At 42.0% G+C, this 23323-nt stretch overlaps 1 protein-coding gene across 4 annotated transcripts in view; it reads left to right on the top strand.

Moving 5' to 3' along the window:
• Nucleotides 1-20181, top strand: part of ELAVL1 (ELAV like RNA binding protein 1) — a 42209-nt gene extending 22028 nt beyond the window's left edge. For 3 of the 4 annotated variants that reach the window (XM_064469631.1, XM_064469630.1, XM_064469628.1), the window contains 5 exons: nucleotides 2910-3013; nucleotides 3862-4015; nucleotides 7505-7730; nucleotides 17186-17299; nucleotides 18610-20181. In XM_064469631.1, coding sequence (XP_064325701.1) covers nucleotides 2910-3013; nucleotides 3862-4015; nucleotides 7505-7730; nucleotides 17186-17299; nucleotides 18610-18934 — 923 coding nt within the window. In that variant the 3' untranslated portion in view covers nucleotides 18935-20181. The remainder of the gene's footprint in view (nucleotides 1-2909; nucleotides 3014-3861; nucleotides 4016-7504; nucleotides 7731-17185; nucleotides 17300-18609) is intronic. The other variant, XM_064469632.1, reaches the window with a different exon arrangement.
• Nucleotides 20182-23323: the final 3142 nt, after the last annotated feature.

Genomic DNA, 23323 nt, shown 5'->3' with positions numbered 1-23323 from the left:
CTGTGTGTCAGTGAGTGCTGTTACTTACATACAGGATAGACCCAAAACTAAGTAGCTTAATCTTCCTTGTCACTGATCTCAAACAGTGCATAGACATAAAACCTGTCTGATGCTTTGCAAGCAAGCTGCTGGGTGGGTAGTGGTTGCACACCTACTGTGTTCTCTGGGAATCTGCAAGAAAATAGTGAAGAATACACACTTGCACTGGTCATAGGCTGAGCCCTGATCTCCATGACTCAGAGTACTAAAGATAGCTTAATAAATTTATATGGTGTGGAATTCTGCTCATCCTCTGCCAGTCACCCCTTCCCCAGTGCAGCGCCCACCTGGGGAGTGACAGCCCTGACTGCCGGGGCTCAGTGGCTCAGACTCAGAGGGATTAGTCTTGTTGAAGTCTCTTTCCCTGGTCTTTAAGGGCCGAGTTCCGTAAAGTTTTTTAGGACCTGGTTCTATTCAGTAGTTTGCTGGAATATTTGTGTTTATGTAGCTTTCAGGACAGAATGAAAATAATCTATGAAGCAGGTGGTGCTCTGAGCCTTCAGGGCAGGTGCTGGCATGCTGTACCTGTGAGCAGTGTTAATGTCTGCAAAATCCTGATCAATGTTATCTGTAGACCTTTAAAGGTGTGGAGGCTGGTGTTTAAGATCTTGCTTTTCTTGCATGCATTTGTTTCCTGTGCAGAGTTAAATCCTGCTTGGCTATTGGAGTGGTTTGCTGTTGCAGTTGTGCAGAGGCTATGGCATCATGAGGGTTTGATCTCTGTTAGTGGAGATGTGTTAACACTGGGTCTGTAAGAGAACAGGATATTGTTCCTGTACGAGGGTTGAACACAAAGGGGATCTGTCGTCTTTAAGAGCTTTAGCAGACAGTAAAAATTAACTGGGACTGTTTATACAAGGAGAGTATTAGGAAACAGGCAGTGACATTATTTGGGTTTAGATGAGTTACTGGTTGTCGTGGTTCAGCCTCAGCTGGCAACTGAACACCACGCAGCCGCTCGCTCCCCCACCCCCCCACCCCTGTGGGATGGGGAAGAGAATTGGACGAGCAAAAGAACTTGTGGGTTGAGATAAGCACAGTTTAATAACTACAATAGAATGATGATGATAAATGATTATGATAATAATGACAGTAATGTTAATATAATAAAAGGGAAAAGGAAGGGAAAGGGAAAACAGGGAACAAAACGCAGAAACACGACCGATACAACCGCTCACCACCCGCCGACCGACGCTGCCCGTCCCCGAGCCGCGATTGCTCCCTCCCTCCCCCGGCCAGCCCCTCCCAGGTAGCATACTGGGCATGACGTTACATGATATGGAATATCCCTTTGGTCAGTTTGAATCCACTCTCTTAGCTGTGCCCCCTCCCCTCCCGGCTTCTTGTGCACCCAGCAGAGCATGGGAGGCTAGACATGTCCTTGACTAGTATAAGCGCTGCCCAGCAACAGCCCAAACATCTGTGTGTTATCTCAACAGGTTGTTTTTTCCATGCTAATTTCAAAGCACAGCACTATACCAGCTAGAGTGAAGAAAATTAACTCTAGACCAGTGTCATGGTTTCAGCTGGGATACTAGGATTCACAACAAAGCAAATGCAAAGGATATGCCAGGGAGTTGTGCTGCTGCAGTTGTTCTGCAGTCAGTCTGTCAGGTACGCTGTTAGTAATAACGCTGTGAGGGTTATTTGGAGCTTCCTTCCATCCCTTGTGTCTTTTCGACTCGTAGGTCTCAAATCCTTCAGTAGTGTCTGTTACAGCCCCTTTCTTTAGCCCTTCCTGACATTTTGTGCTAGAATAATCACCACTTCATTCTCTTTGTCGTTTTTTTTCCCTTTGGTTTTCTGAAAACTTCCTTGCCAGCTAAGGCTATCACGGAGCCATATTGTGTGATTAGGGCTACGTTTCAGAAGAGATTCCTCTACTATAATGATTAGTTGTGTCTTCTACTGTTCTCAAGCCTAACAATGGACCTTAATAGTAACTTAAAAATAGTATATTTTAAAAGTAAAATATCGCATTCTCCTATGCACGCTTACAATTTTCTTCAGAAAATCCCATAGATCTGGCTGAGACAAGGAGAAGTTGTCTGAAAAAGGTGTGTCTCTTGTTGAACAGGAGTCGTTTTATTGTACTCCAACAGTCTTGAAAGTATTTTAGTTATTTTTAGGTCTACAGTGATAAGAGCTTGGGAAACTGCAACCCAAAATAATCTTAGTGTGCAGTGTTATAATTGCTAGTAGCATCTGTGGAGGTTGGAGATAGAAGCAGAACAAATAAATGTCCTTTGCTGTAAGATTTGTAGTATTATGCTCAGATTCTTTTTGTAAGCATGAATTGTCTGCGTTAAAGAGAATTTTTCACTCTTCAGTTTCATCCTGTGTTTGGGAGACTTGCTGCTCATTAGCTATATGAACATATGAAGGATTGAAAACTTTTCCCCTCTTGTCTCCAGGAGAGAAGGTTGGAATAGCCACACAAACGAGTAGCCTGATGATTTCTTACCCAGCAGTTCATCCATTGACACTTGATCGCTTTCTGCCTCTTATCCACAAGAGTTTGTACTTGTGAACTTTAAGTTCTTGCCTTTGTTCCACGCCCATTAAGTTCACAAGACTGTTCAGAGTTGGTATTTTAGCCTTGAATATCTTACTGTTGATGGATCACCTGCGGCTGTCTGATACACGCTGTCCCTGAATACAGAGGGATGTCCAAAGTGGCAAATGCAGTAACTCAGAGCTCCTTCATGTGATATATGCCAGCCTTGACAAAATTCTTTGGCTTATTTAAATATTTGCTGTGTGGATTATGTTTATGTTGAGTTCACTTTTTCTCATTTGCATTTCCTTTAATTTTGATGATGATAACTTTCTTTTGTTAGGATTAATTTAAAAAATGTTCTTCCATGTAGGACACAGCTTAGGCTATGGCTTTGTGAATTATGTTACTGCAAAAGATGCTGAAAGAGCAATAAATACACTGAATGGCCTCAGACTTCAGTCAAAAACTATCAAGGTAGGATGTCTAAATTTTTTTCGGTCTTCTATGAAAATGGCATTCTAATGAACTTCATTCTGGTGGTAAGGCTTGTGTCCCTCCAGCTGCAAGAAAGGTGGAATCTGGGAGAAGAGTAGTAAAGTGAGCTGCTTGAGCCTCTTGGGTTTTGTAACAGCTTTGTATTCAAAGATTCCCCTTTTTTCACTCCCACCATTTTTCCCATCCCAGCAGTAGGTGGGATCATTCCAAATTGTTGCCAGGCTTTTGAACTCACCTATATTTCAGATACTTGATGATCTCTATTTTAAATCGTGTTAATACACACGCGCTCCTTTTCCAAAATAGCTAGTACTGTATGTGTAGGAAACCACACCTGCATAGGTGATATTTGTAACTTTATCTAGTAGCAGAAATTAAGATAGAAACTGCACTCTAGCTGGTAAAATCTTTTTATGAGGCTTTAAAAAAAATATACTGACAGCACAAGCTCTTGGTGTGATCTGTGGTTACTGCCAGGTCCGGTATCCGAGTCAGGACTTCAGACAGGGATTCTTCAATGTAGCAAATCCATTTGTTGGAAGCGTTGGTATTAGTCTTCTGCTGTCTCTTTATAGCAATGCCTCTATATTCTTTAGCTGTTGGATAAGCCCAAAATTAATGGAGTGACATAGGGACATCACTCTTCCCTTTTTTCCTGGTAATTTTCCTCCACCTTCTCCCTGTTCTGCTTTTTGGAACTCTGATAAAAAATGCCTGCATTGTTTAGTGGGGAATAAATGAAAGTGACTCATGACAAAATAAATGACTCTCTGCTATTTACACCCTGAACATACTCCCCCCCCCCCCCCCCCCCCTTCTTTTTAAAGGTTTCCTATGCTCGCCCAAGTTCTGAAGTTATCAAGGATGCTAACTTATATATTAGTGGACTACCAAGATCAATGACACAGAAAGATGTAGAAGATATGTTTTCACGTTTTGGACGCATCATCAACTCACGTGTGCTTGTGGATCAAACTACAGGTGAGTTCTGTTGCACCAGCTTCGTAAAACTGTAGCATATAGAATGTTTAACATTTTTCAGAGACTGGTAGTTCCTAAACTTAGACTTTCACAAACTAACCATGACATCTGGTGTCAACCACTGAAATAATTTTACTGGTGTATCCTTTTTAAAACACAGAATGACTTGTGCTGCCTCCTTTGCTAGCTTACAGTCTAAACCTCGTATCATATTTTATGTTCTTGTAGTCAGTTTTACCAGGCTGAGCTGCTGACTTGCTAAATCTACTCTCTTTCTCTGACACTTGATATTGCTGTAGTGCAGTGTGCTTCTGGGCAATGTTTGTAACCTGGAGTGCTAACATTACCTTTACACAAATGCAGCTATTATCCACAGGTAAATTCCAGGCCATAGTTATATATTAAAAAGCAAAACAATAATGTGTTTTGGCTTTTATACCTGCTTGGAACTCACTCACACGATTTCCTCATATTTTAAAATATTTGAGGTGTCTTGCAGTCAGTGCTCTGTGGTTACTGCTAACCAAAAGAATGAACTTAATACACTTAGTGCTACCCTCTTGAATTCTCTGAATGTATTTTGTTTGTTTGTTTGGTTTTTTTGTTTTTTTTTTTCTTTTAAAAAAAGGAAGAAAGAAAATGGAGAAGTTGCTTAGTTAAGTACTCTGCTCAGGAGAGACCAAAGTTAAGGATTTCCTTTATAATGTTAATTCTGACTCACTGTTACAATGTGTTTTCACAGAGTTTTAATTTCCTGCCTAATTATTCAAGACTGTATAACTGAAGAGTATGGCTTGTAACCTTAGGCATTCTGTGGTTTTTTTTTTTTCCAGTAGCCCATGTCATGTATGAATTTGGAGAGAACTTCCGCAAATACACTTTTTCATTGATTATGCATGTCCTATATTAGAATAGAAGATAATCTAATTCTAGCAATTGCACATTTAACACTTTTATATGGTAGTATGGACATTTATACACAGTCATTAAGCACCAACTTCTGTGCTCTTTGAGGAACTTACTGTAAGGTAGAGTAGGCCATCAGCAGCTTTTGGTGGGATTGATGCGACTGAATGCTAAAGTCTACAGTGTTAAGTATCTCCATCAGAGGTAGCTCCTTGCATAGGTGCCTGCTTTTCGGTGTTTTGATTTGCTCAGACAGCACTGTGAATGGGATTGCGTGTAAGAAAGGAAAAAAAAAAAAATCTGAGGTGACCAGGTGAGATCTGGGTACTGACACTGTACATACATGTTGAGCAAGGAAAATCCTATCCTTCCTTTCCTAGAGAGAAGGATTCATTTTGTCCGACTGATACCTGTGTGGTTCTGTCTCTAGAGCCAGTTATCTAGGTGAGAACTACAGGTAGAAGCAAGAAAGACTTCTAGAGCACAGAAAACTTATTAACACAAGTGTCCAAAATAGTCATCTGTCTCTGGCTGCCAGTGGAGTATAGATAGCGAGCATCTGTCTTTGGCGGAGCTGTGAAATGAGATGACAGAAGTCATACAACTAAAACCTCTCAGGAATAATATAGTTTTCATTGAGTGTGCTGAGGCATGATTCTGTCTAATTCTGTGTCAGCTCAGAATATACTGCTTGCTCTCAAATAACCTTAATAATGTATTGTTTGAAGAATGTATTCTGTTTATGTTATAAAGCTTAATGCATGCACAGCACTTTGCTTCAAGAATGTAGGCATGCCTTGGCTTTAAAACCTGTGTTTCCTATCTTGATCTAGTCCCAGTTAGGACAAATTTTAACTTGTGCTACTAGATGTACCTTCTCAGCAGAGGCTGTTGTCTGCCTTTTGAGAATTAATCTGTTTTAAAATATGCTTTCTAGGATATTTATACTTAACCCTATGATATGTCAAGAGACAAATGCTAAGATGAACAGTGTGGAAGTGGAGAAGTAACAGTATGTTGAGCTTTTGGGATAGTCCCTGCTGGCTTCTGGGTGATGCTGCTGTCCTGTGCCTTTCCAGGGTGGGGTATATGCTTCCTCCCAGCACAGAAGGGTAGTCTCAATGGTATTGGAGCATATAGTGCCATCAGCTCTAATTTGATGAGCCAGTCTGGTACAGCCCCCTGGTATGGAAGTAACCAGCAAGAAATAAAAAAATGAAATAACTTCTTCCCAGGTGAACTCCTTTCCAGATCACTGTAGAAACACCAGCTGCACAGTTGGTGCTAGCCATCTCCCACTGTTCTTCTGCAGTTCTTGTCTTCAGAAAGTGCAGTGACTTAGGAAGTAGGCTATCTCTGTGTGACCCTGCATACTTAACAACATGCAGTAAACAAGATGAGTTGTTATTTATGGAAGCTCTCCCAGTGCCCGAAATGAAAACACTCCTTTCCTAGAGACCATTCTATGGGTAGTCATAGGGGCTGGATTCCCTTTTGCTCAGGTTTTTGTCATGCTGCATTTCCTTCTGTGAAATACAGGAAATAATGTTCAATTGTTATAAACAACTTTTTGATTTATCATAAGCTTAAACACCTTCTGTAACAACCTCTGAAGATTGCCCTACGTGGGTCTAGAGTAGAAACAACATGAAAGTATTTGACATGGCCCTTTCTGGAGCAGAGCTGGTAAAGTCCTAGAATTAGTCTAGCCATAACACCTGCTTTGGAATGAAAGGTAAACAAAATGTACCCTTTTAGCATCACTGTGATAAAGAATATTTCCAGATTTGTGGTCAAGTCACAGATGAGAAGGGATGGGGGGTGGAGGTGGGAGGTGGGAAGAGATAAGGCGTAACCTCTACCTCAGTCGGAAGGATAACAGCATCCAGGGCTTGAGGTCTGGGACTGGAAAAAAAAAAAGATGCAAATATTTAACGGCAGTGTAATTGCTTCAGTACAGTTACCATGAGGTAATTCTTACCTTATTTTTAATTCATTAAAAATTGATTATGTGACAGCTAGAAATAATGGCCATGATGTAGATGAAATTGTGATCCCTTCATTACAGAAGGTTAAACTACTTCATTAGATGAGGGCATGAAGGTCTGACTCTACAAACCAGAGTGTGTTTTCAACATGGAAAACTGAAAGCATTTGGAAAAACCAGTGTCAATTTTGTGCTTGCAGATGCTTTTTAGTGATAAAGTAATCAAAGCTAAGGGATTTGGTTTTGTTTTTAACTGACTGGAATTATTTTTTTTGTGGAATTCATTTTAAATGTTGGGAGGCTTTTTGTTAATGGAAATGTCAGCTGGTGATGGATTTCATGGAATTCTACTGTATTGTTTTTTATTTTTAAGTGTTTTAGTCACTGTGGTTGTTATAGCTGAAATTAATGTGTTAATTTGTGTTTTATTTCTTAATTTTGTACTTTATCCTCTAGCTGCTGAAGAAACATTAGTAAATGTGGAGAAATTAAATATTTCTATGGTCACAGCTTTCAACTTTTTTTTTTCTTTCAAAGTTATTTTGAGTTTACCCTGAACTTCAATATATTTTTTTTTTTATTGGTTTGGTTAAAAGGTTTGTCCAGAGGGGTCGCATTTATCCGGTTTGACAAAAGGTCAGAAGCAGAAGAGGCAATCACAAATTTCAATGGTCACAAACCCCCAGGTTCCTCCGAACCCATTACAGTGAAGTTTGCAGCCAATCCTAACCAGAACAAAAATGTGGCACTGTTATCGCAGCTGTGTCATTCACCAGCTAGACGGTTTGGAGGGCCAGTGCATCACCAGGCGCAAAGATTCAGGTAGGTTAGGAAGAATAATGCATTTAAGGCTGTCCTACTATTCCTGTGTCCCTCTGGGAAACTGTACTCATGCAGCTGTGCAGTAATAACTTCATTGCAGCATGTGTGAATGAATATAGTGCACTATATGTCCTGCAGTGTTATGTAAATAAATTGTTGAATTAAAATATGATTAAAGTAAAATCTTATTGTACAATTTATATTGAAGTTAATTATGTAAAGGTACATACACTATGGTGTCTATTTCTACAACTGAGTGTATAGTGAGACGGTAGATAGCAGCCAATTCCAGATGGGTGTTGGTAGATGCCTGTCTCAACAGATCCCCATTCTGTAGTTCATATCTCCGAATGCAGATACAATTTAGCAATGTAATTAAAGCTCTGAACCATTGGTTCCAGCAGGGAGGTGCCATAACAAAATAGGAAAATCTTATTTCTGATTAAGAGATTCTGTGGGATTTCTTCCTACATCTTGAGCTGTGCAGTGTTCTGTCTTTCCTGGATTATTGAGTAATTGCAACATATTGTCTGCTTCCAGAGCTGTGGAAGATGATATGCATTTTGCCTTTGAGAATTGCCTTAGTTGCTTTGAAAATTAATTGCTTGAATTTGAATTGCATTAGTTGCTTAGAGGAGGGTGTTGATAGTTGGTCTGTGTTCTGGAAAAGGCATTGTATTTACTGTCTTGCACGTAAGTAATTGGCTTTGTTTTGAGATGTGTTCATGAGTTTCTGAGAGTAGTGTTTCCCTGCTGAAAACTTTTTTCTTTTCCTCCTCTGAGCTATCCAATTAGCCTAGCAAAATTGGACTAAAAACTCAAATAGCTTTTTGCAGTGCTACTGTTCCAGTATTGCTGTGACCTTTCCATAATGCTTTAGTTCAGCATTTTAAGAACAGCAGGTGTAATGTGTCTCTAGTGAGAATTACTACTTCATAGTCATCTGTTGTTTTACACTAAGGGTGATTGAACAGGTTGCCCAAAGAGGCTGTGGAGTGTTCATCCTTGGAGATGCTCAAAACCTGGCTGGAACGGGCCTGAGCAACCTGCTCTAGGTGCCCCTGCTTTGAGCAGGGAGGTTTACTAGAGGATTTCCAGAGGTCCCTGCCAACCTCAGTTGTTCTGATTCTCTTCTGCTGTAGCCCAGGCAAGTTTAACGCAGGCAGCTCCTCAAACAAGATTTAGTTTCCCTGAAACACTTGTCCAGATCTCTGCACCCAAACCTTCTAAGCCACACCGAGGAATGAAATTCTACACTGTTGGCAGTTAGGTGAACTATTAAAAAACTTACGCATTTGTCTTTTGTGTCATCCAGGGCTTCAGTGTGTGCTGGTCCTAGTAAAATCTTGAGGCTTACGTCTCATGTTTTCATTCTTAATGTAATTGGACATTTTCATCACCATTCTTGCCCTTAAAAACAATAGCAGACTTAAGATCTATCAGAATAAGCAACACAAATAACTGTCACATCCATAACTAAGATACCAAATAACTTTAATTCTGTCCTATAATGATCACTCAGTAATAGTAAAAATGATTAATGTATATGTTAATAGCTGCAGGTGAAACTAAATTTTAATGACCAGTTAGAATCATAGAGGCATAGAATTATTTAGGTTGGAAAAGACTTTTAAGATCATCAAGTCCAACCGTTAACCTAACACTACAGGCTCTGCCTCTAAGCCATGCCCCTCAGCACATGTTTGTGTCTTTTAAATGCCCCCAGGGATATGACTCACGCACTGCTCTGGGCAGCCTGTTCCAGTGCTTGATAACCCTTTTGGTGAAGAAATTTTTCCTAATATCCACCCTAAACCTCCCCTGATGCAGCTTGAGGCCATTTCCTCTCATCTTATCACTTGCTACTTGGGAGAAGAGACCAACCCCCCCCTCACTACAGCCCCTTTTAGGCAGTTGCAGAGAGGGATAAGGTCTCCCCTCAGCCCCCTCTGCTCCAGGCTAAACAATCCCAGCTCCCTCAGCTGCTCCCCAGCACACTTGTGCTCCAGACCCTGCCCCAGCCCCGCTGCCCTTCTCTGGACACACTCCAGCCCCTCAATGTCCTCCTTGTCCCGAGGGGCCCAAACCTCGAATGCTGGGCTCAGGTGGGGCCTCCCCAGGGCCGAGCACAGGGGCCCCATCCCTGCCCGGCTCCTGCTGGCCACACCAGTGCTGACACAAGCCTGGATGGTGTTGGCCTTCTTGGCCACCTGGGCACACTGCTGGCTCATGTTCAGCTGGCTGTAGATGGACACCCTCAGATCCTTTTCCACCAGGCACTTTCCAGCCACTCTGCCCCAAGCCTGTAGCGTTGGGTGGGGTTGTGACCCAAGTGCAGGACCCGGAACTTGGCCTTGTTAAACCTCATAAAATTGACCTCGGCCTGTTGATCCAGCCTGTCCAGGTCTCTCTGCAGAGCCTTCCTACCCTCAAGCAGATCAAAACTCCTGCCCAACTTGGTGTCTTCTGCAAACTTACTGATGGTGCACTCGATCCCCTCGTCCAGATCATTGATAAAGATATTAAACAAGACTGGCCCCAACACTGAGCCCTGGGGAACACCACTTGTGACCAGCTGCCAACTGGATTTAACTCCATTTGCCACAACTCTTTGGGCCCAGCCAGCCCACCAGTTAGTTTTTTTTTTTTTTATCCAAGGGTGAGTATGCTCATGCAAGCCATGAGCAGCCAGTTTCTCTAAGAGAATGTTGTGGGAAACTGTCAAAAAGTCAAAGGCTTTACTAACATCCAGGTAGACAACATCCACAGCCTTTCCCTCCTCCACTAAGAGAATCACCTTGTCATAGAAGATCAGGTTTGTCAAGCAGGACCTCTCTTTCACAAACCCATGCTGACTGGGCCTGATCGCCTGGTTGTCCTGTACATGCTGCGTGCTGGCACTCAAGATGATCCACTCCATAACCTTCTCTGGCACCAAGGCCAGACTGACAGGCCTGTAGCTCCCTGGATCCCCCTTCTGGCCCATCTTGTAGATGGGCATCACATTTGCTAAACTCCAGTCAACTGGGACCTCCCTGGTTAGCCAGGACTGCTGATAAATGGAGAGTCACTTGGTGAACACTTCTGCCAGCTCCCTTGGTACCCTTGGTGGATCCCATCTGGCCTGAGACTTGTGTGTGTCAAAGCGGTGTAGCAGGTTGCTAACCATTTTCCCTTGGATTATGGGGGCTTCATTCTGTTCCCCATCCCTGTCTTCCAGCTCAGGGGGCTGGGTACCCTGAGAATAACTGGTTTTACTGTTAAAGACTGAGACAAGGCATTAAGTACCTCAGCCTTTTCCTCATTTCCTCATCCTTTGTCACTATGTTTTCCCCCATATCGAAGAAAGGATGGAGATTGTCCTTAGCCCTCCTTTTGTTGCTGATGTATTTATAGAAACACTTTATTGTCTTTTGTGGCAGTAGCCAGGTTAAGTTGTAAATTTTCTCCCTGCATAACCTCAAAACATCCTTGTAGTCTTTCTGAGTTACCTGCCCCTTCTTCCAAAGGCCATAAACTTTTTTTTTTGTTCTCTCTCCTGCGTTCCAGCCAAAGCTCTCTGTTCAGCCAGGCCGGTGGTCTTCCCTGCCAGTTTGTCTTTGGGCACATGGGGATGGCCTGCTCCTGTGCCTTTTAAGACTTCATTCTTGAAGAATGTCTAGCCTTCCTGGACTCCTTTGCCCTTCAGGACTGCCTCCCAAGGGACTCTGTCAACCAGTCTCTTAAACAGGCCAAAGTTTGCCCTCTGGAAGTCTAAGGTAGCAGTTCTGCTGACCCCCCTCCTTACTTCTCTGAGAACCAAAAACTCTATCATTTCATGATCGCTATGCCCAAGACTGCCCCCAGCCATCACATCACCAGCAAGTCCTTCTCTGCTCGCAAACAACAGTCCAGTGGGCACCTTCCCTAGTTGGCTCCCTCACCAGCTGTGTCATGAAGGTCTTTTCCACGCACTCCAGGAAACTCCTAGGCTGTTCCATCTCTGCTCTATTGTAGTGGTAAGTTCAAGTCCCCCACGAGAACAAGGGCTAGTGATAGTGGGGCTTCTTCCACCTGCTTATAGAATATTTCATGTGCCTCTTCATTCTGGTTGGGTGATCTATAACAGACTCCCACCATGATACCTGCCTTGTTGGCCTTCCCCCTCATTCCTACCTATAAACACTCAACCATGTCGTCACCATCAAGTTTTAGACAGTCACAGCACTCTCTAACATGCAGAGCTACCCCACTGCCTTTCCTGCCTTGCCTTGCCTATCCCTTCTGAAGAGTTTATAGCCATCCATCGCAGCACTCCAGTTATACAAGTCATCCCACCATATTTCTGTGATTGCAACTATATCACAGTTTTCGTGCTGCACAGTGGCTTCCAGCTCCTGCTGTTTGTTGCCCACACTGTGGGCGTTGGTGTAGATGCACTTTGGTTGGGCTATTGATCCTGCCGCCTTTTTTTGGGGAGGAAGTCCTAGTTCCTACATGACTGTTCTCAGGCACTTGCATGGTTTCTAATACGTCAATAACCCTTGTATCTTTGCTGTTGCATGGATCTCCATCCTCTACCTCCACTGAGATGGCAGACAGAAGGACCTTGTTAGCACACCGACCCTCAAACATTGGTGTGCTGCCCTCAGGCTTATCTCTAGCGAGCCTGGTTTTATCCCTTTCCCTCTTTCAGATCTAGTTTAAAGCTCTTTCAATGAGCCCTGCTAACTCCTGCGCAAAGATCCTTTTCCCCCTTCGAGACAAGTGCGCCCCATCTGTTGTCAGCTGGCCTGGTGTCATGTAGACGGACCCATGATCAAAAAAACCCCAAATTCTGCCAGTGACACCAGGCTCAGAGCCAGGTATTGATCTGCTGGCTCTGCCTGTCTCTTCCCTCATCCTTCCCTGCAACTGGAAGGATAGAGGAGAACACTACTTGTGCTCCTGAGCCCTTAACCAGTCATCCCAAGGCCCTGAAGTTTCTCTTGCACTCCAACTTCTTTTAGCAACTTCATTGCTGCCTACCTGAAAAGTGAATAATGGACAGTAATCTGAGGGCTGTGTCAGGGCAGGAAGTTTTTTCTTTGCATCTTTAATCTGGGCTCCAGGGGGGCAGCAGACATCCCAAAGAAGGTGGTCTGGTCAGCATGTTGGGCCTTCTGTTCCCTTCAGAAGGGAGTATCCTATGACAATGACCTGTATTTTTTTTCTTTATGGAAGTGGTTTTGACGCAGGCCATAGGCCAACTTAACCTCGACGACACCTCCAAGCTAGACGAACCATTGTCCTCGCCATTGTTTGGTTCCACTTTGGTTTGTTCGTTGTTCTTTTATTGTACCATTAAGAGCAGCGTTAATGGTATTTGCGTGCATTTTCTGTGTTTCTACAGGCATGAGTTTTCACAAGTAGGTATAAAATAAAAGGAAATGTTCTGTCTCTCTTTCATTCCTGCTTCTGTGGTAGCTACGTCTGCTTAAGTTGTCTGTGCCCAGTGCTTATTTGTGAATGCATTTTGGCCAACTTCTGCTCCTAGTTGTAGGCTTGCTGATGGAGAAAGAGGTGAAGATTTTTAGGTTGGCACAGGTTGATTCATCAGTTGACTCGGACAAGAACTGTCAGTCTCTTTGTGTCTTGTCACAGACTTGCAAAAGCTTTAACACTTACTCTAAAACGTCCTTTCCTCAATCACATGGGCATGCATGCACTTATGCACACATATGCACAACGCATGTACCATCCCACAGCCCTTATTTTTCTTCCTGCTTTTGGTGTTAACTGCAAGTTTTTTCTAGTGAGTTTTCCTTAAAGATGCTGAACTTTGTGAGTTATAATTATTCATTCTGTGGTAGAGTTTAGGAACCTTAGCTTGGACTGAGTCTTGTTTGTTTTGTGTAGTGAACAAAACATGATGGAAGCATAAGCTGCTTCTGAAGAGCTCACAGCCTGTATAAATTACAATTGTAGTCTCTGCTATGTAGAGGTTGAATACTTAAACTGACATTTTGATTACACTTCATCTCATTCCATTGTATCCCCGTAAATCCGGGATTAAGCCTTTAGTATCTCTAATTTGTAATTATTAACTTTCTACAGATACTGATCAGACACTTTCTTTAATGTTTTGTTAATCTGTTGTAGTTCCAGTGGTATTTGTGGCTCATATCAGGAACTGATTTTAATGCCTTGTCCCTCTGCAGTGCTAGGTTGGCCTGCTAATTCTGAGACATGGTCCAAAGCGCTCTTTGCTTCCATGCAGGAGGGTTGACCCTGCAGCATGGGATTGTTTGGAGGATAGATAAAACACCTGGGGTGTTTTGTGTGTGTGTGTGTGTGTTTGTTTTTAAGTTGTTTACTTAAATGGAATAGCAGGTCTTTTGGTGTTGAATTCTGATGAAATTAAGGAGTTTCCTAAAGCTAGAGAAGGCTGGCCAAAGTCCCTAGAAGTCATGTGCTTGTACAGTTCACCAGAGCTTTATGCTAGAAGAATGTTTTTTCAAATCTCAAAAATATTCCCAGTTCAGCTGGCTTTGCTTTCAGACTTGTTCAGGGTTGGTGCCAGTTCCCACTTATGCTAATGGCCATGCTGCTATTGATACCAGAGTCCAAATGCCTGAAGGGGAATTGTTATTTCTTGATAATTCTTTGGTCAAGGGAAAGTATGAGAAGACTCTAGAGTGTTCAACCCTGTCACTGACATTATTGTCTGGATGGCTCCCACGCACCTGTGTTGTTTCACTCCAGTGAAACTGTTCAAACTTTCAACTTTTAAGTCAATTTGTAATTTGGATGCACGTTGTCTGTGTTGGGGATGCTGGGAATGTCACATAAGAAAACATTTCAAGCAGAGTAGTATTTCATCTGAGTTCTAGAAGAACGTGGTGCTGAACCCCCTTATTTCGATTGCTGCTGCTCTCTGATACATGGCTGTTTGATTTAATACCCTGTTATTTCAGACTTAAAGCTTGTGTCACTCAATACTTAACAAGACTTGTTCTGTACAGAGTAGATCATTCCTGTCTGCATCAGGTTATAGGGGAAAAAATTGCTTGTGGGGAAAACACTGGACATGGCCAGTGTCAGTGTAGTTGAACTCCTGATTTTTGTGGAACTAGTCAAAAATAAAAAGATGCCAAGCTCATGTGCAAAGGCAGTGTAGGCTACTATTAAAAATAATATTATTGCTTATTAGCATTATGTAAGCTGTGGGATTGCTTCCACCTGTGATGCTGTGTATAGCTGTTCTCAGATTGCAGTGAAAAGAATTCAGCAAAAAGAATTTAGAGGACTTTCAGAGAACTAAAAATAAATTGCTAAGAGCGTCACTTCTGAGACATGTCCTCTAGTGTGTTAAAGTAATCCCAGAATCTATTAAATGAAGCAGTCTGTCTCATAACAGCAGAGCAAAAGGTCGCTCATATGAGAAGCTTATAAAGTGAAAAATATTAAAATTTTAAAAATACTTATACTGTGTTAATACTTAATGTCACAAGATGTTGGAGTTTTGAGGTTAGCATGACTTAAAAGAACCATCCATAGACAACATCATCTAGAGATGCTTAGGGAGGATTGAAAAAGCAATGTGGAAGAGAGTATAAAAATAAATGCAACTAAAATGAGGACACCAGCAGTAAGTGTAAGACTGAGATTGTTCAAATTACAGTATTAATGGAATTTAAAAGAAGTTTTCTCTGAAACACCTTGGAACTCTGTGGGCTTTAGTGATGTTTGCCCAAATCAGACAGGCTTTTAAACATACCTGACAAGTATAACTTCCTAAGAGTCATCTCAAATTTGTGTGGTCGAAAAGATCTTTTCCTGTAGGACAAAGAGGCATTACGTACCTGGCTACGCACAGGCTGTTATCCCAAGCTAACCAGGAGGTCGCACGTCCGTCTTGTGCGGGCCTTCAGTCCGGGCTAGGCACAGAGATTTATTGGGTCAGTGGAACTGCAGTAGGAGCCCGCTTCACTCATCGTGTGAGTGGTCTCACTCATGCTGGGTGTCTTGTGTGATGCTTCTGGCTGGATGCAAGTCTAAACGTTAAATTTAGCCTTCCGTATAGGTCTAATCCTATACCACGTTTACTGCAGCTTTTGCAAATTTCTTTTTTGATGGTTGATTTTTAACTAGCTGGAAACTTCTGTGAAAGGTTTCTTTGTCATGTGAACTTGCAAAGTATAGCTTCACTTTAGAATTGTGGTAGATCTGGGTAAGAGAGAGATTGTGTGTGAGGTGATTTTTCCTACGGTTGGTTTTTTGAAATGACTTTTCAAGTCTTCTAGGGGTGGTTTTACCCCCCCCCCCTTTTTTTTTTTTGTAATAAACCTGTAATGTTTTTGAGTCAAAGCAGGAAGAGAGGAAAATCTGTTAGAAAATCAGTGTATCCAAAGAACAGAGGTACTTTGTATTTTAAATTACTTTGCCTGTAATATGCATTTAGATTTGTTGTCTTCCTGCGTTCAACCCCCAGCCGCTCTTCTACAAGTGTTTCCAATCCTTGAAGTACTGTTGATCTGGGCTTGTGGGCAGACCCTGAGGCTTTATAGCAAGCAGGTTCAGAGCTGCGCTGACTGCTGGAACCAACGTCATGCAATTCTGAGCACAGTGATTTTCTGCTCCCTGTACTTGTGAGCAGGAACCCAAGACTGGTGATCTGTTGAGATGAAAACTTTCCGGATATTAAGATAAATACATCCTACTATCATTACTCAAATGGAAAGAAGCTAGAGAGCTGAAGGTGTCTGTCAGAAAAAGTAAGCGTATAAAGCATGCAAACACAGGAACACTTTATATAAAAACAAAATAAATAGTAGATATGTCACATAATCATTCAATCACACGGGTTAGTGTGTCTCATTCACATTCTGATACTCTTAACTGCTTTTTCAGTTTTACTATAGTACAAGGATTCCCAAACTTGGATTTGCTTGGGGCTGGCCAACAGTGGCAGCGGCAGTGAGTATGTGCAGCATGAGCTCAGGTGTGTCTGCACTGTGCTCTGGAAACACCAGCATCAGGTAGTGGCTGGGCTGCAGCCTGGCTGAACCAGGTCAGCTCTGGCCAACTCCAGGCAGTTGGCAGCAGCTATGCTGTGATGGAGGGGAAGGGGGTCTGTACTACCTAGAGTCCCCCTGCTCTGGGTACAGGAGGGCCTAATAGCTTAGGAGTCCAAGGAAATGAACTCTGAGCACTGGAGAACCTGGGGTGGGGGAGACAGTGACTGAGTGGTTCTCTTGTATGAGTGCATTGACCAAAGTGCCATGCTGAACATGAGCTGACTTCCCTGCGTGAACGTGTGTGCTGCTGCAGCTCTGCTCCCCTTCCTCTGATACACGTTGCCTTGAGCCCCACCCTTCTATATAAAGACAGCAGCAGCTCCTATCTTTATGCAGGGCAAGAAAAAGTCAATGGGGAAGTGTTTGGCACTTAATGCGGTATTCACTGCCCAGACATCCATTCCCTGTTTTCTCCAGGTCAGCAGAGAATCAGGAACTGCCACCGCCATGTTCTTGGCAGAGAGCAGCACGTGTACCGCTTTTAAGTGGTTTGCATATCACCAGTGGTACACCACAGTTTGGGAACCCCTGGTATAGTATAATTATATTTCTACAATCACATGACCTCAGTTTTTAAATAATACATAAGCACAAGGGAACAAATTGAGTTTTTAACTTGTAACTTTCACATTTCCTGACCTTTGAGTGCTTAGCTGTGCAACCGTAATATTGCATTGAAGTACTCTGAAGCTTTTAATTTCTAGGATGGAGACCAGAAATAGAATAAAGGGGAATTAAAGAGGTGGGTTATAGGTTAAAAGAAAATAATACAAAGCAAGGCATAGAAAGGAGAGGGGTTTTGCTTTTTGTTATGTATAAATACTGCTGGGGTATTATGTAGGAGGCAGAGTTCAGGAAGATTGGGTACGTGATTTAAAAAAATCTACTTCAGAAAATTTTTCTTGGTATGAAGTTGGTGTAAAGCCAATAAGAAGAAAACCATATATGCATACTGAAATTGGAAAACTGTATACTTAAACATGGTTTACTAATTTGATGTTTGGCAGCTACTGCAGTTAAAATAGCTGCATAACTGGTATTAAGGAATAAAACCCCAAGATTTAAATTCTGTAGCTAGAGATGTGGGGCATCCCAGCCACTGAGAATTGACTGAGGAAGTGCCAATATTTCCTTAGCTGCCTAATAGCTGTGAGTATGCATGACTGTGGCTTATTTAGTAGCCTGCTGGTATTGGGAGTGTTTGCCTGCACCTGCTGCCTTTATGGTGGGAAAGGGAGTAGGTTTTGTTCTGTTCCACAAAAAAAGAAATTTCACTTAAAACACATCAGCTCTACTCCTAAAAACTAAACGCACACCCACACCCAAACCCAAAGAAACCCTTTGACTTAAGAGTTCCCAATGTTTCTTAAGGGCAAGAAAAGGAGGCTATGGGGGTGCAAACTACTTGAGTGAAACAAGTTGGAGATGCCTGAGGGTGGCTTGAAGCAAGCTGGGGCCTCTGGGGAGGTGCTGCCCGTTATCTTCACTGGAGCGATTCTGCACCGATGCCATGGAGCACTCTTAGTGGAAACCCAGCCTAGCTGAGTTTCAAAGATCGATCCAGGTCCCCTGTGAAGGTGATCACGTAATCTTACCTTGCAACTGTTCTGTTGCCTACCTATTTCTAAAGATAGTTCCCTATTGATACAGTAGTTGGAATACTTAACTTTTTTTTTCCTGGCAGCTGTCAATTTGATTGTCAATTTGAATGGGGAAACATTTCTTTCTGGCGGTTTTGATGTCCATGTAGAAAATATTCATTCTCAGTTGCTTCCCATTCAAGTTTATTTGCTTAATTGAATTGAACTTTTACATGAAATATTGTGCTTTTTATTTGCTAGGTTCTCTCCTATGGGTGTAGATCACATGAGTGGGCTTTCTGGTGTAAATGTTCCAGGAAACGCATCTTCTGGCTGGTGTATCTTCATCTACAACCTTGGTCAAGATGCTGATGAGGGAATCCTCTGGCAGATGTTTGGCCCCTTTGGTGCGGTTACCAATGTGAAAGTTATTCGAGATTTCAACACCAACAAGTGCAAAGGTTTTGGTTTTGTGACCATGACAAACTATGAAGAAGCTGCAATGGCCATAGCAAGTCTTAATGGCTACCGCCTGGGGGACAAAATCTTACAGGTTTCCTTCAAAACCAACAAGTCCCACAAATAACTTGCTCGTGCTTTTTGTATGGAATAGATAATTGAGTGACAGAAGTAGAAACATTTTTGTTAGTGTAAAACTCATTTTGCGCCAATTTTCACAAGTGTTTGTCTTAGTCTAAATGAGAAGTGAAAAAGGTTTTATATTCTGGGATGCAACTGACATGTTCAAATGTTTGAAATCCCACAATGTTAAACCAATTTTATGTTCCTTTAAGTTATTTCATTTAAAACATGTTTAAAATCCCCTGAAATCTTAAGTAGATTGCATTAACTAGACCCTCTGGATGGTGGTAAAATTGAAGCATGCTTTCACTTATGAGACTAACACTTGTTCCATTGAATGTTGTCTGCAAAAACTGGAATTTTCTGAAAAATATCAGGCTGAATTCATTAATTTTCTTGGGTTTTATGTTGTTGTTTTTCCTACCCATTCCCCTGATCTTCTCTACCCCAGACTCAGTAGTATGGAAGAAAAGTTGAGAAATACTAATGTTTTAGTTGGCAGTAAATTGTTTGATCAATTAATATTCATTACTACATATATAGTTGAGGATTAGGCCTTTAAAAGTCAAGGTCTTGTAAGTAGTAGCATGCCAGCATAACTTTTAACACCATTGATGAGGTAAGTCACACTGAGCAGTGGCCAAGCTGTCAAATTCAAAGGTTTTAGAAACATTACTTTTAAAGTCCACTTTCTAATAGGAATGGACCAAAGAGTTTCAAAGAAACTCCAGGAGGATTTCAGAGTCAAAATGAAACTCCAGAAAGAGAGTGAATATATGTTGCTACTTTATCAAACTGAATCTCTTCTGTCCAAATATTTAATGCATGGTGCACTACTTACTGGTACATTATAATGCAGCCAAGATACTTACTCATTTTCAAAGAGCATTATAGTTTGAATTCCTTTGGTAGTTCTATTTTGTAAAGAAAAAAGTTATAAACATTTGAGCATTGTATTTCTCGCATCCCTTCTAATGAGTGCTAGATTTTTCTATTTTAATAGGATTTTGTTTTGACAGCTAGCTTTACTTATTGAACACTCAGCAGAAAAGTACTTACTACTTGCAAGTTAGATATTAACAAGAAACCCTTTGATTTGTAGATTTAAAGATTAATCCCCCAAGTTTTCTGCAGACTGCCTTGAAACTTTGAGTTGTTCTGTTTCTGTTAATTTTCTTTTGCTTTTTTGTGTTTTTGTTTGTTTTTACTTTTGCATTTAAGAACATTAAATTTGATTTTGTTTTGCTCAAATTTTGTTTTGTTTTTTTTTTATTTTCTGTTATTTTTTTGCTAAGTATTGCACAAAGTGTCCAGCTTTCAAAGAGTGTTGTTTTAAAGAACTGTAGTTCCTCTTTAAGAGTTTTCAGTTGCTCCTTTGACAGTTGAGTAGAAGAAAAAGGGTTGTGAAACAAGAGCACTACAATAAATCTGTCACATAGAAACTATGTGCCACAGGCTGGTGTGACCCTGCAGGTGGTGTTTGCTGAAAAGGGCTGCTCTGTCAGGCGAAGGCTGTGTAAGGATACTGTGCACGACTAGAGACTTAACCTGGGCAGATTTCAGGTCTAGTGTTTATGTTCAGTTGCCTGAAGGTAGAGCAAACGTGCAGATGGGGAGAGTGGCAGTTTTAGTGCAGTGTCTCCTTTTTTTACGTGAACCTCTACCAGTCCCAAAATTTACCCGCAAATTCCAGAGGCCGTTCCATGCTGCCTGCTCGTATCGCTTCATCCCGAGCTGACCTTGCCTTGTGCTTGCAATTGTTTCTCTTCTTCCTGTGATAGGATTTGCCATCTTGCATAGCCCACCAATGTCTGCATCAGCATCTCTGTGTGCTGTCGCTGAAGGGTGGCTGAACTAGCTGCCCGTTGCCATGAATTAACTTCAGTGCTGCCTAGGAAACGCTGTTGCTGATATTTCTGGAACTGCATATGGCACACTCAAAGTCATATAGATAGGCCTTGGCAGAGTGAGCAGCCTCCCACTGGTTTTGAGCTTGTGTGCAGCGAATGTAAGTGGGATTTTTGCTATTAATACATTTAGCCTTGCCTTACCTGCCAGTCTGGCTCACTCTACCATCTTTTGAGAAGCTCGATGGTTGGTAAAACGGCAGCTGTGACAAAGCAACCAACTCCAACCCCCCAAAGTGTCCGTTCCAGTGTCTATTCCTGTCTCGAGACAGAGGTCTCCTGCATTTCCCATGAGATGCAGCAGGCTCACTAAGGTGGGGAATGTGAGAAGGTCTTGATTGCTGCATTAGGGCATGATCAAATTTGAAAGACTGTGGATTTGATGGTCCATACTAGCGATGTGCTACAGAAAATAGCTGCAGCGGGAATGTTTTGGGGCCCTTTAGAATAGGGTAGAACCCCCAGGCACCTGCTTCTGAAGGATCAGGTATAGTTCCTGATGAAAACACAGAGTTACGGCCATGCTGCTATTGCGGGGTCTTGTGTGTAGATATCGAAAAGAATCATGACAGGGCATGGTTTTTTGTGCCAGCATTTTGGAAGGGACCGATCTGGCTCTTGTGAACCTGCAGTTTGGGTCACACCGTTTCCTATTTACACTTACTTGATCAGTCAGAAAAATATGGTGACAAAATGAGAAGTTTATCTGCCTGTGTTTAAAAAGAAAAGGGGAGAGAAGGCATTTTCATTAATCTCCTGGGGGGTTGGGGTAGCTAGCCTCAGAGCTGAAGGTCTGCCAGGTGGGAATACGAAGGGGAGATACTGTTGTCAGGCTTCGTCTGGGCTCTATTTTCCAGTGGACCTGCTTGCTTTGTGTCTAAAACTCATGTGCTTTCCAAAGAGAGAACTTGTTTGCATGTGAATGCTTAGCATTTCAGCAGAAACTGGCCTTTGCTTCTCAGCTTTTTCTGGTGAGTCGCCCTGGGTTTTCAACTTGGCTGGCCGTGAGCTGTCCTGTTGGGAAGGCAGTCTGCAAATCGGTCACCTTTGAGCCTTGGCTTCTGTGGCAATAAAAAGGCTCACAATGCAAGGGCAGGATCATATGTCAGGACTTGATCAGCCTTCAGGACTTTGAATGTGAAGCCAATTATCTTTTTCAGGTAATTTTACCAGCTGTTGAATGTCTGGTGTTATTCTAATTATTGCTTTGTCACTTTTAGCTTTAAAATCACTTTGTTTTATCTTGGTATTTCTTTTGAAAGGGAAGCTCTGCTGCTCCTATTTGGTACATCTCCTTTCCTCCACTTTTTTCAAGTACTTGTATCTGGCACTCCAAGAAGGCTCTTGCCAGGCCAAGGCATGGCTGCCTAAACACTCTTGTTATGGGGCTGCTTCCAAAACTGCATGTGAGCAGTCTCTGTTCTTTGCAAGACTGTGGAGTTTCACTCTAAAATGAGACAATGCCTAGTTCAGAGCAAAACTGTCCTGATGGTGGTTGAAGACCGCTCTGAAGATGTTCTGGGCTTTAGTTGTGTTGTAAGAATAAAGAAAAAAAAAAACCAAAACAAAACTCAGACCAAACAAAAAATTAAAATAAATGAATTGGATTTTCTTAGTATGTAAAAAAAAATTTGAGTTTTGTCAAAATGAAAATTCCCTGAAGGCTTTATTCAGACTTGGTCTTTTCCAGTCTGTTGATTTATTAATAAGTTTTTATTCCTGCTCAGTAACTTACATTTGCTTCCCAGATTTCTACTATGAATGGAGTTCACCCCTGTGCAGAAAGCTAGCCACAAGCCTAACCACAGTTTAAACCTTCTGTTAACCATTTGCAGATAGGGAAATCTCACAGAAAATAGAGAAAAGGAAACTCTAATGTTGCTGTGTACTTTGTATAAGCTGGCAGAGGCAAGTACATTCCTTCAGATGAGGAGATGGCAACATCAGAAAAGCTGTAAACATGAGCAGAATCAATGGAGCTTAGTGTGCTTAGTTCTCTTGTGATTCCATTTTAGACGGTGTCTGTGTACTGAAGTGTTGAATTTATTTTGTTCTTCAAGCTATGCCATCATAAAGTTTGTTTACTTGAGATGCTGTGCTCTACTCTGCTGTGTAGAAGGAAGGGAACCAAGCCACTGCAGTTAATGTTGCATCCTGTGCCGAGCTTGTGCCAATCCCTTCGCTTCTGCTTTAGATCTGGGACTGAGGAGGACTTGAGGATCCATCTTTTAGGGTGGAAGAAGTCAGGAAACACCACTGTCCAGAGCAGCATCCCCATAGTGGTGTGTGTCCACGCATCTTTTTCCTTCCCTTTGGTTGGTTGTGGTTTTTCAGTACATCTGTATCGTGATAGCATGAAACCCATGGAAAATTCACATAAGTTACTAAAGTAGGACAAATTTCTCACTGCAGTAAGTACTAGTTGGTCAGTTTATGGTCACTTGTCCAGATGACCAGAGGGTGTCAGTATGGAGAGGACACCTATT

This window comes from Phalacrocorax carbo, chromosome 19, assembly GCF_963921805.1.
Source record: "Phalacrocorax carbo chromosome 19, bPhaCar2.1, whole genome shotgun sequence".
Lineage (NCBI taxonomy): Eukaryota > Metazoa > Chordata > Aves > Suliformes > Phalacrocoracidae > Phalacrocorax > Phalacrocorax carbo.
The sequence above is the reverse complement of the archived record's forward strand: the minus strand, read 5'-3'. Positions and strand labels throughout refer to the sequence as shown.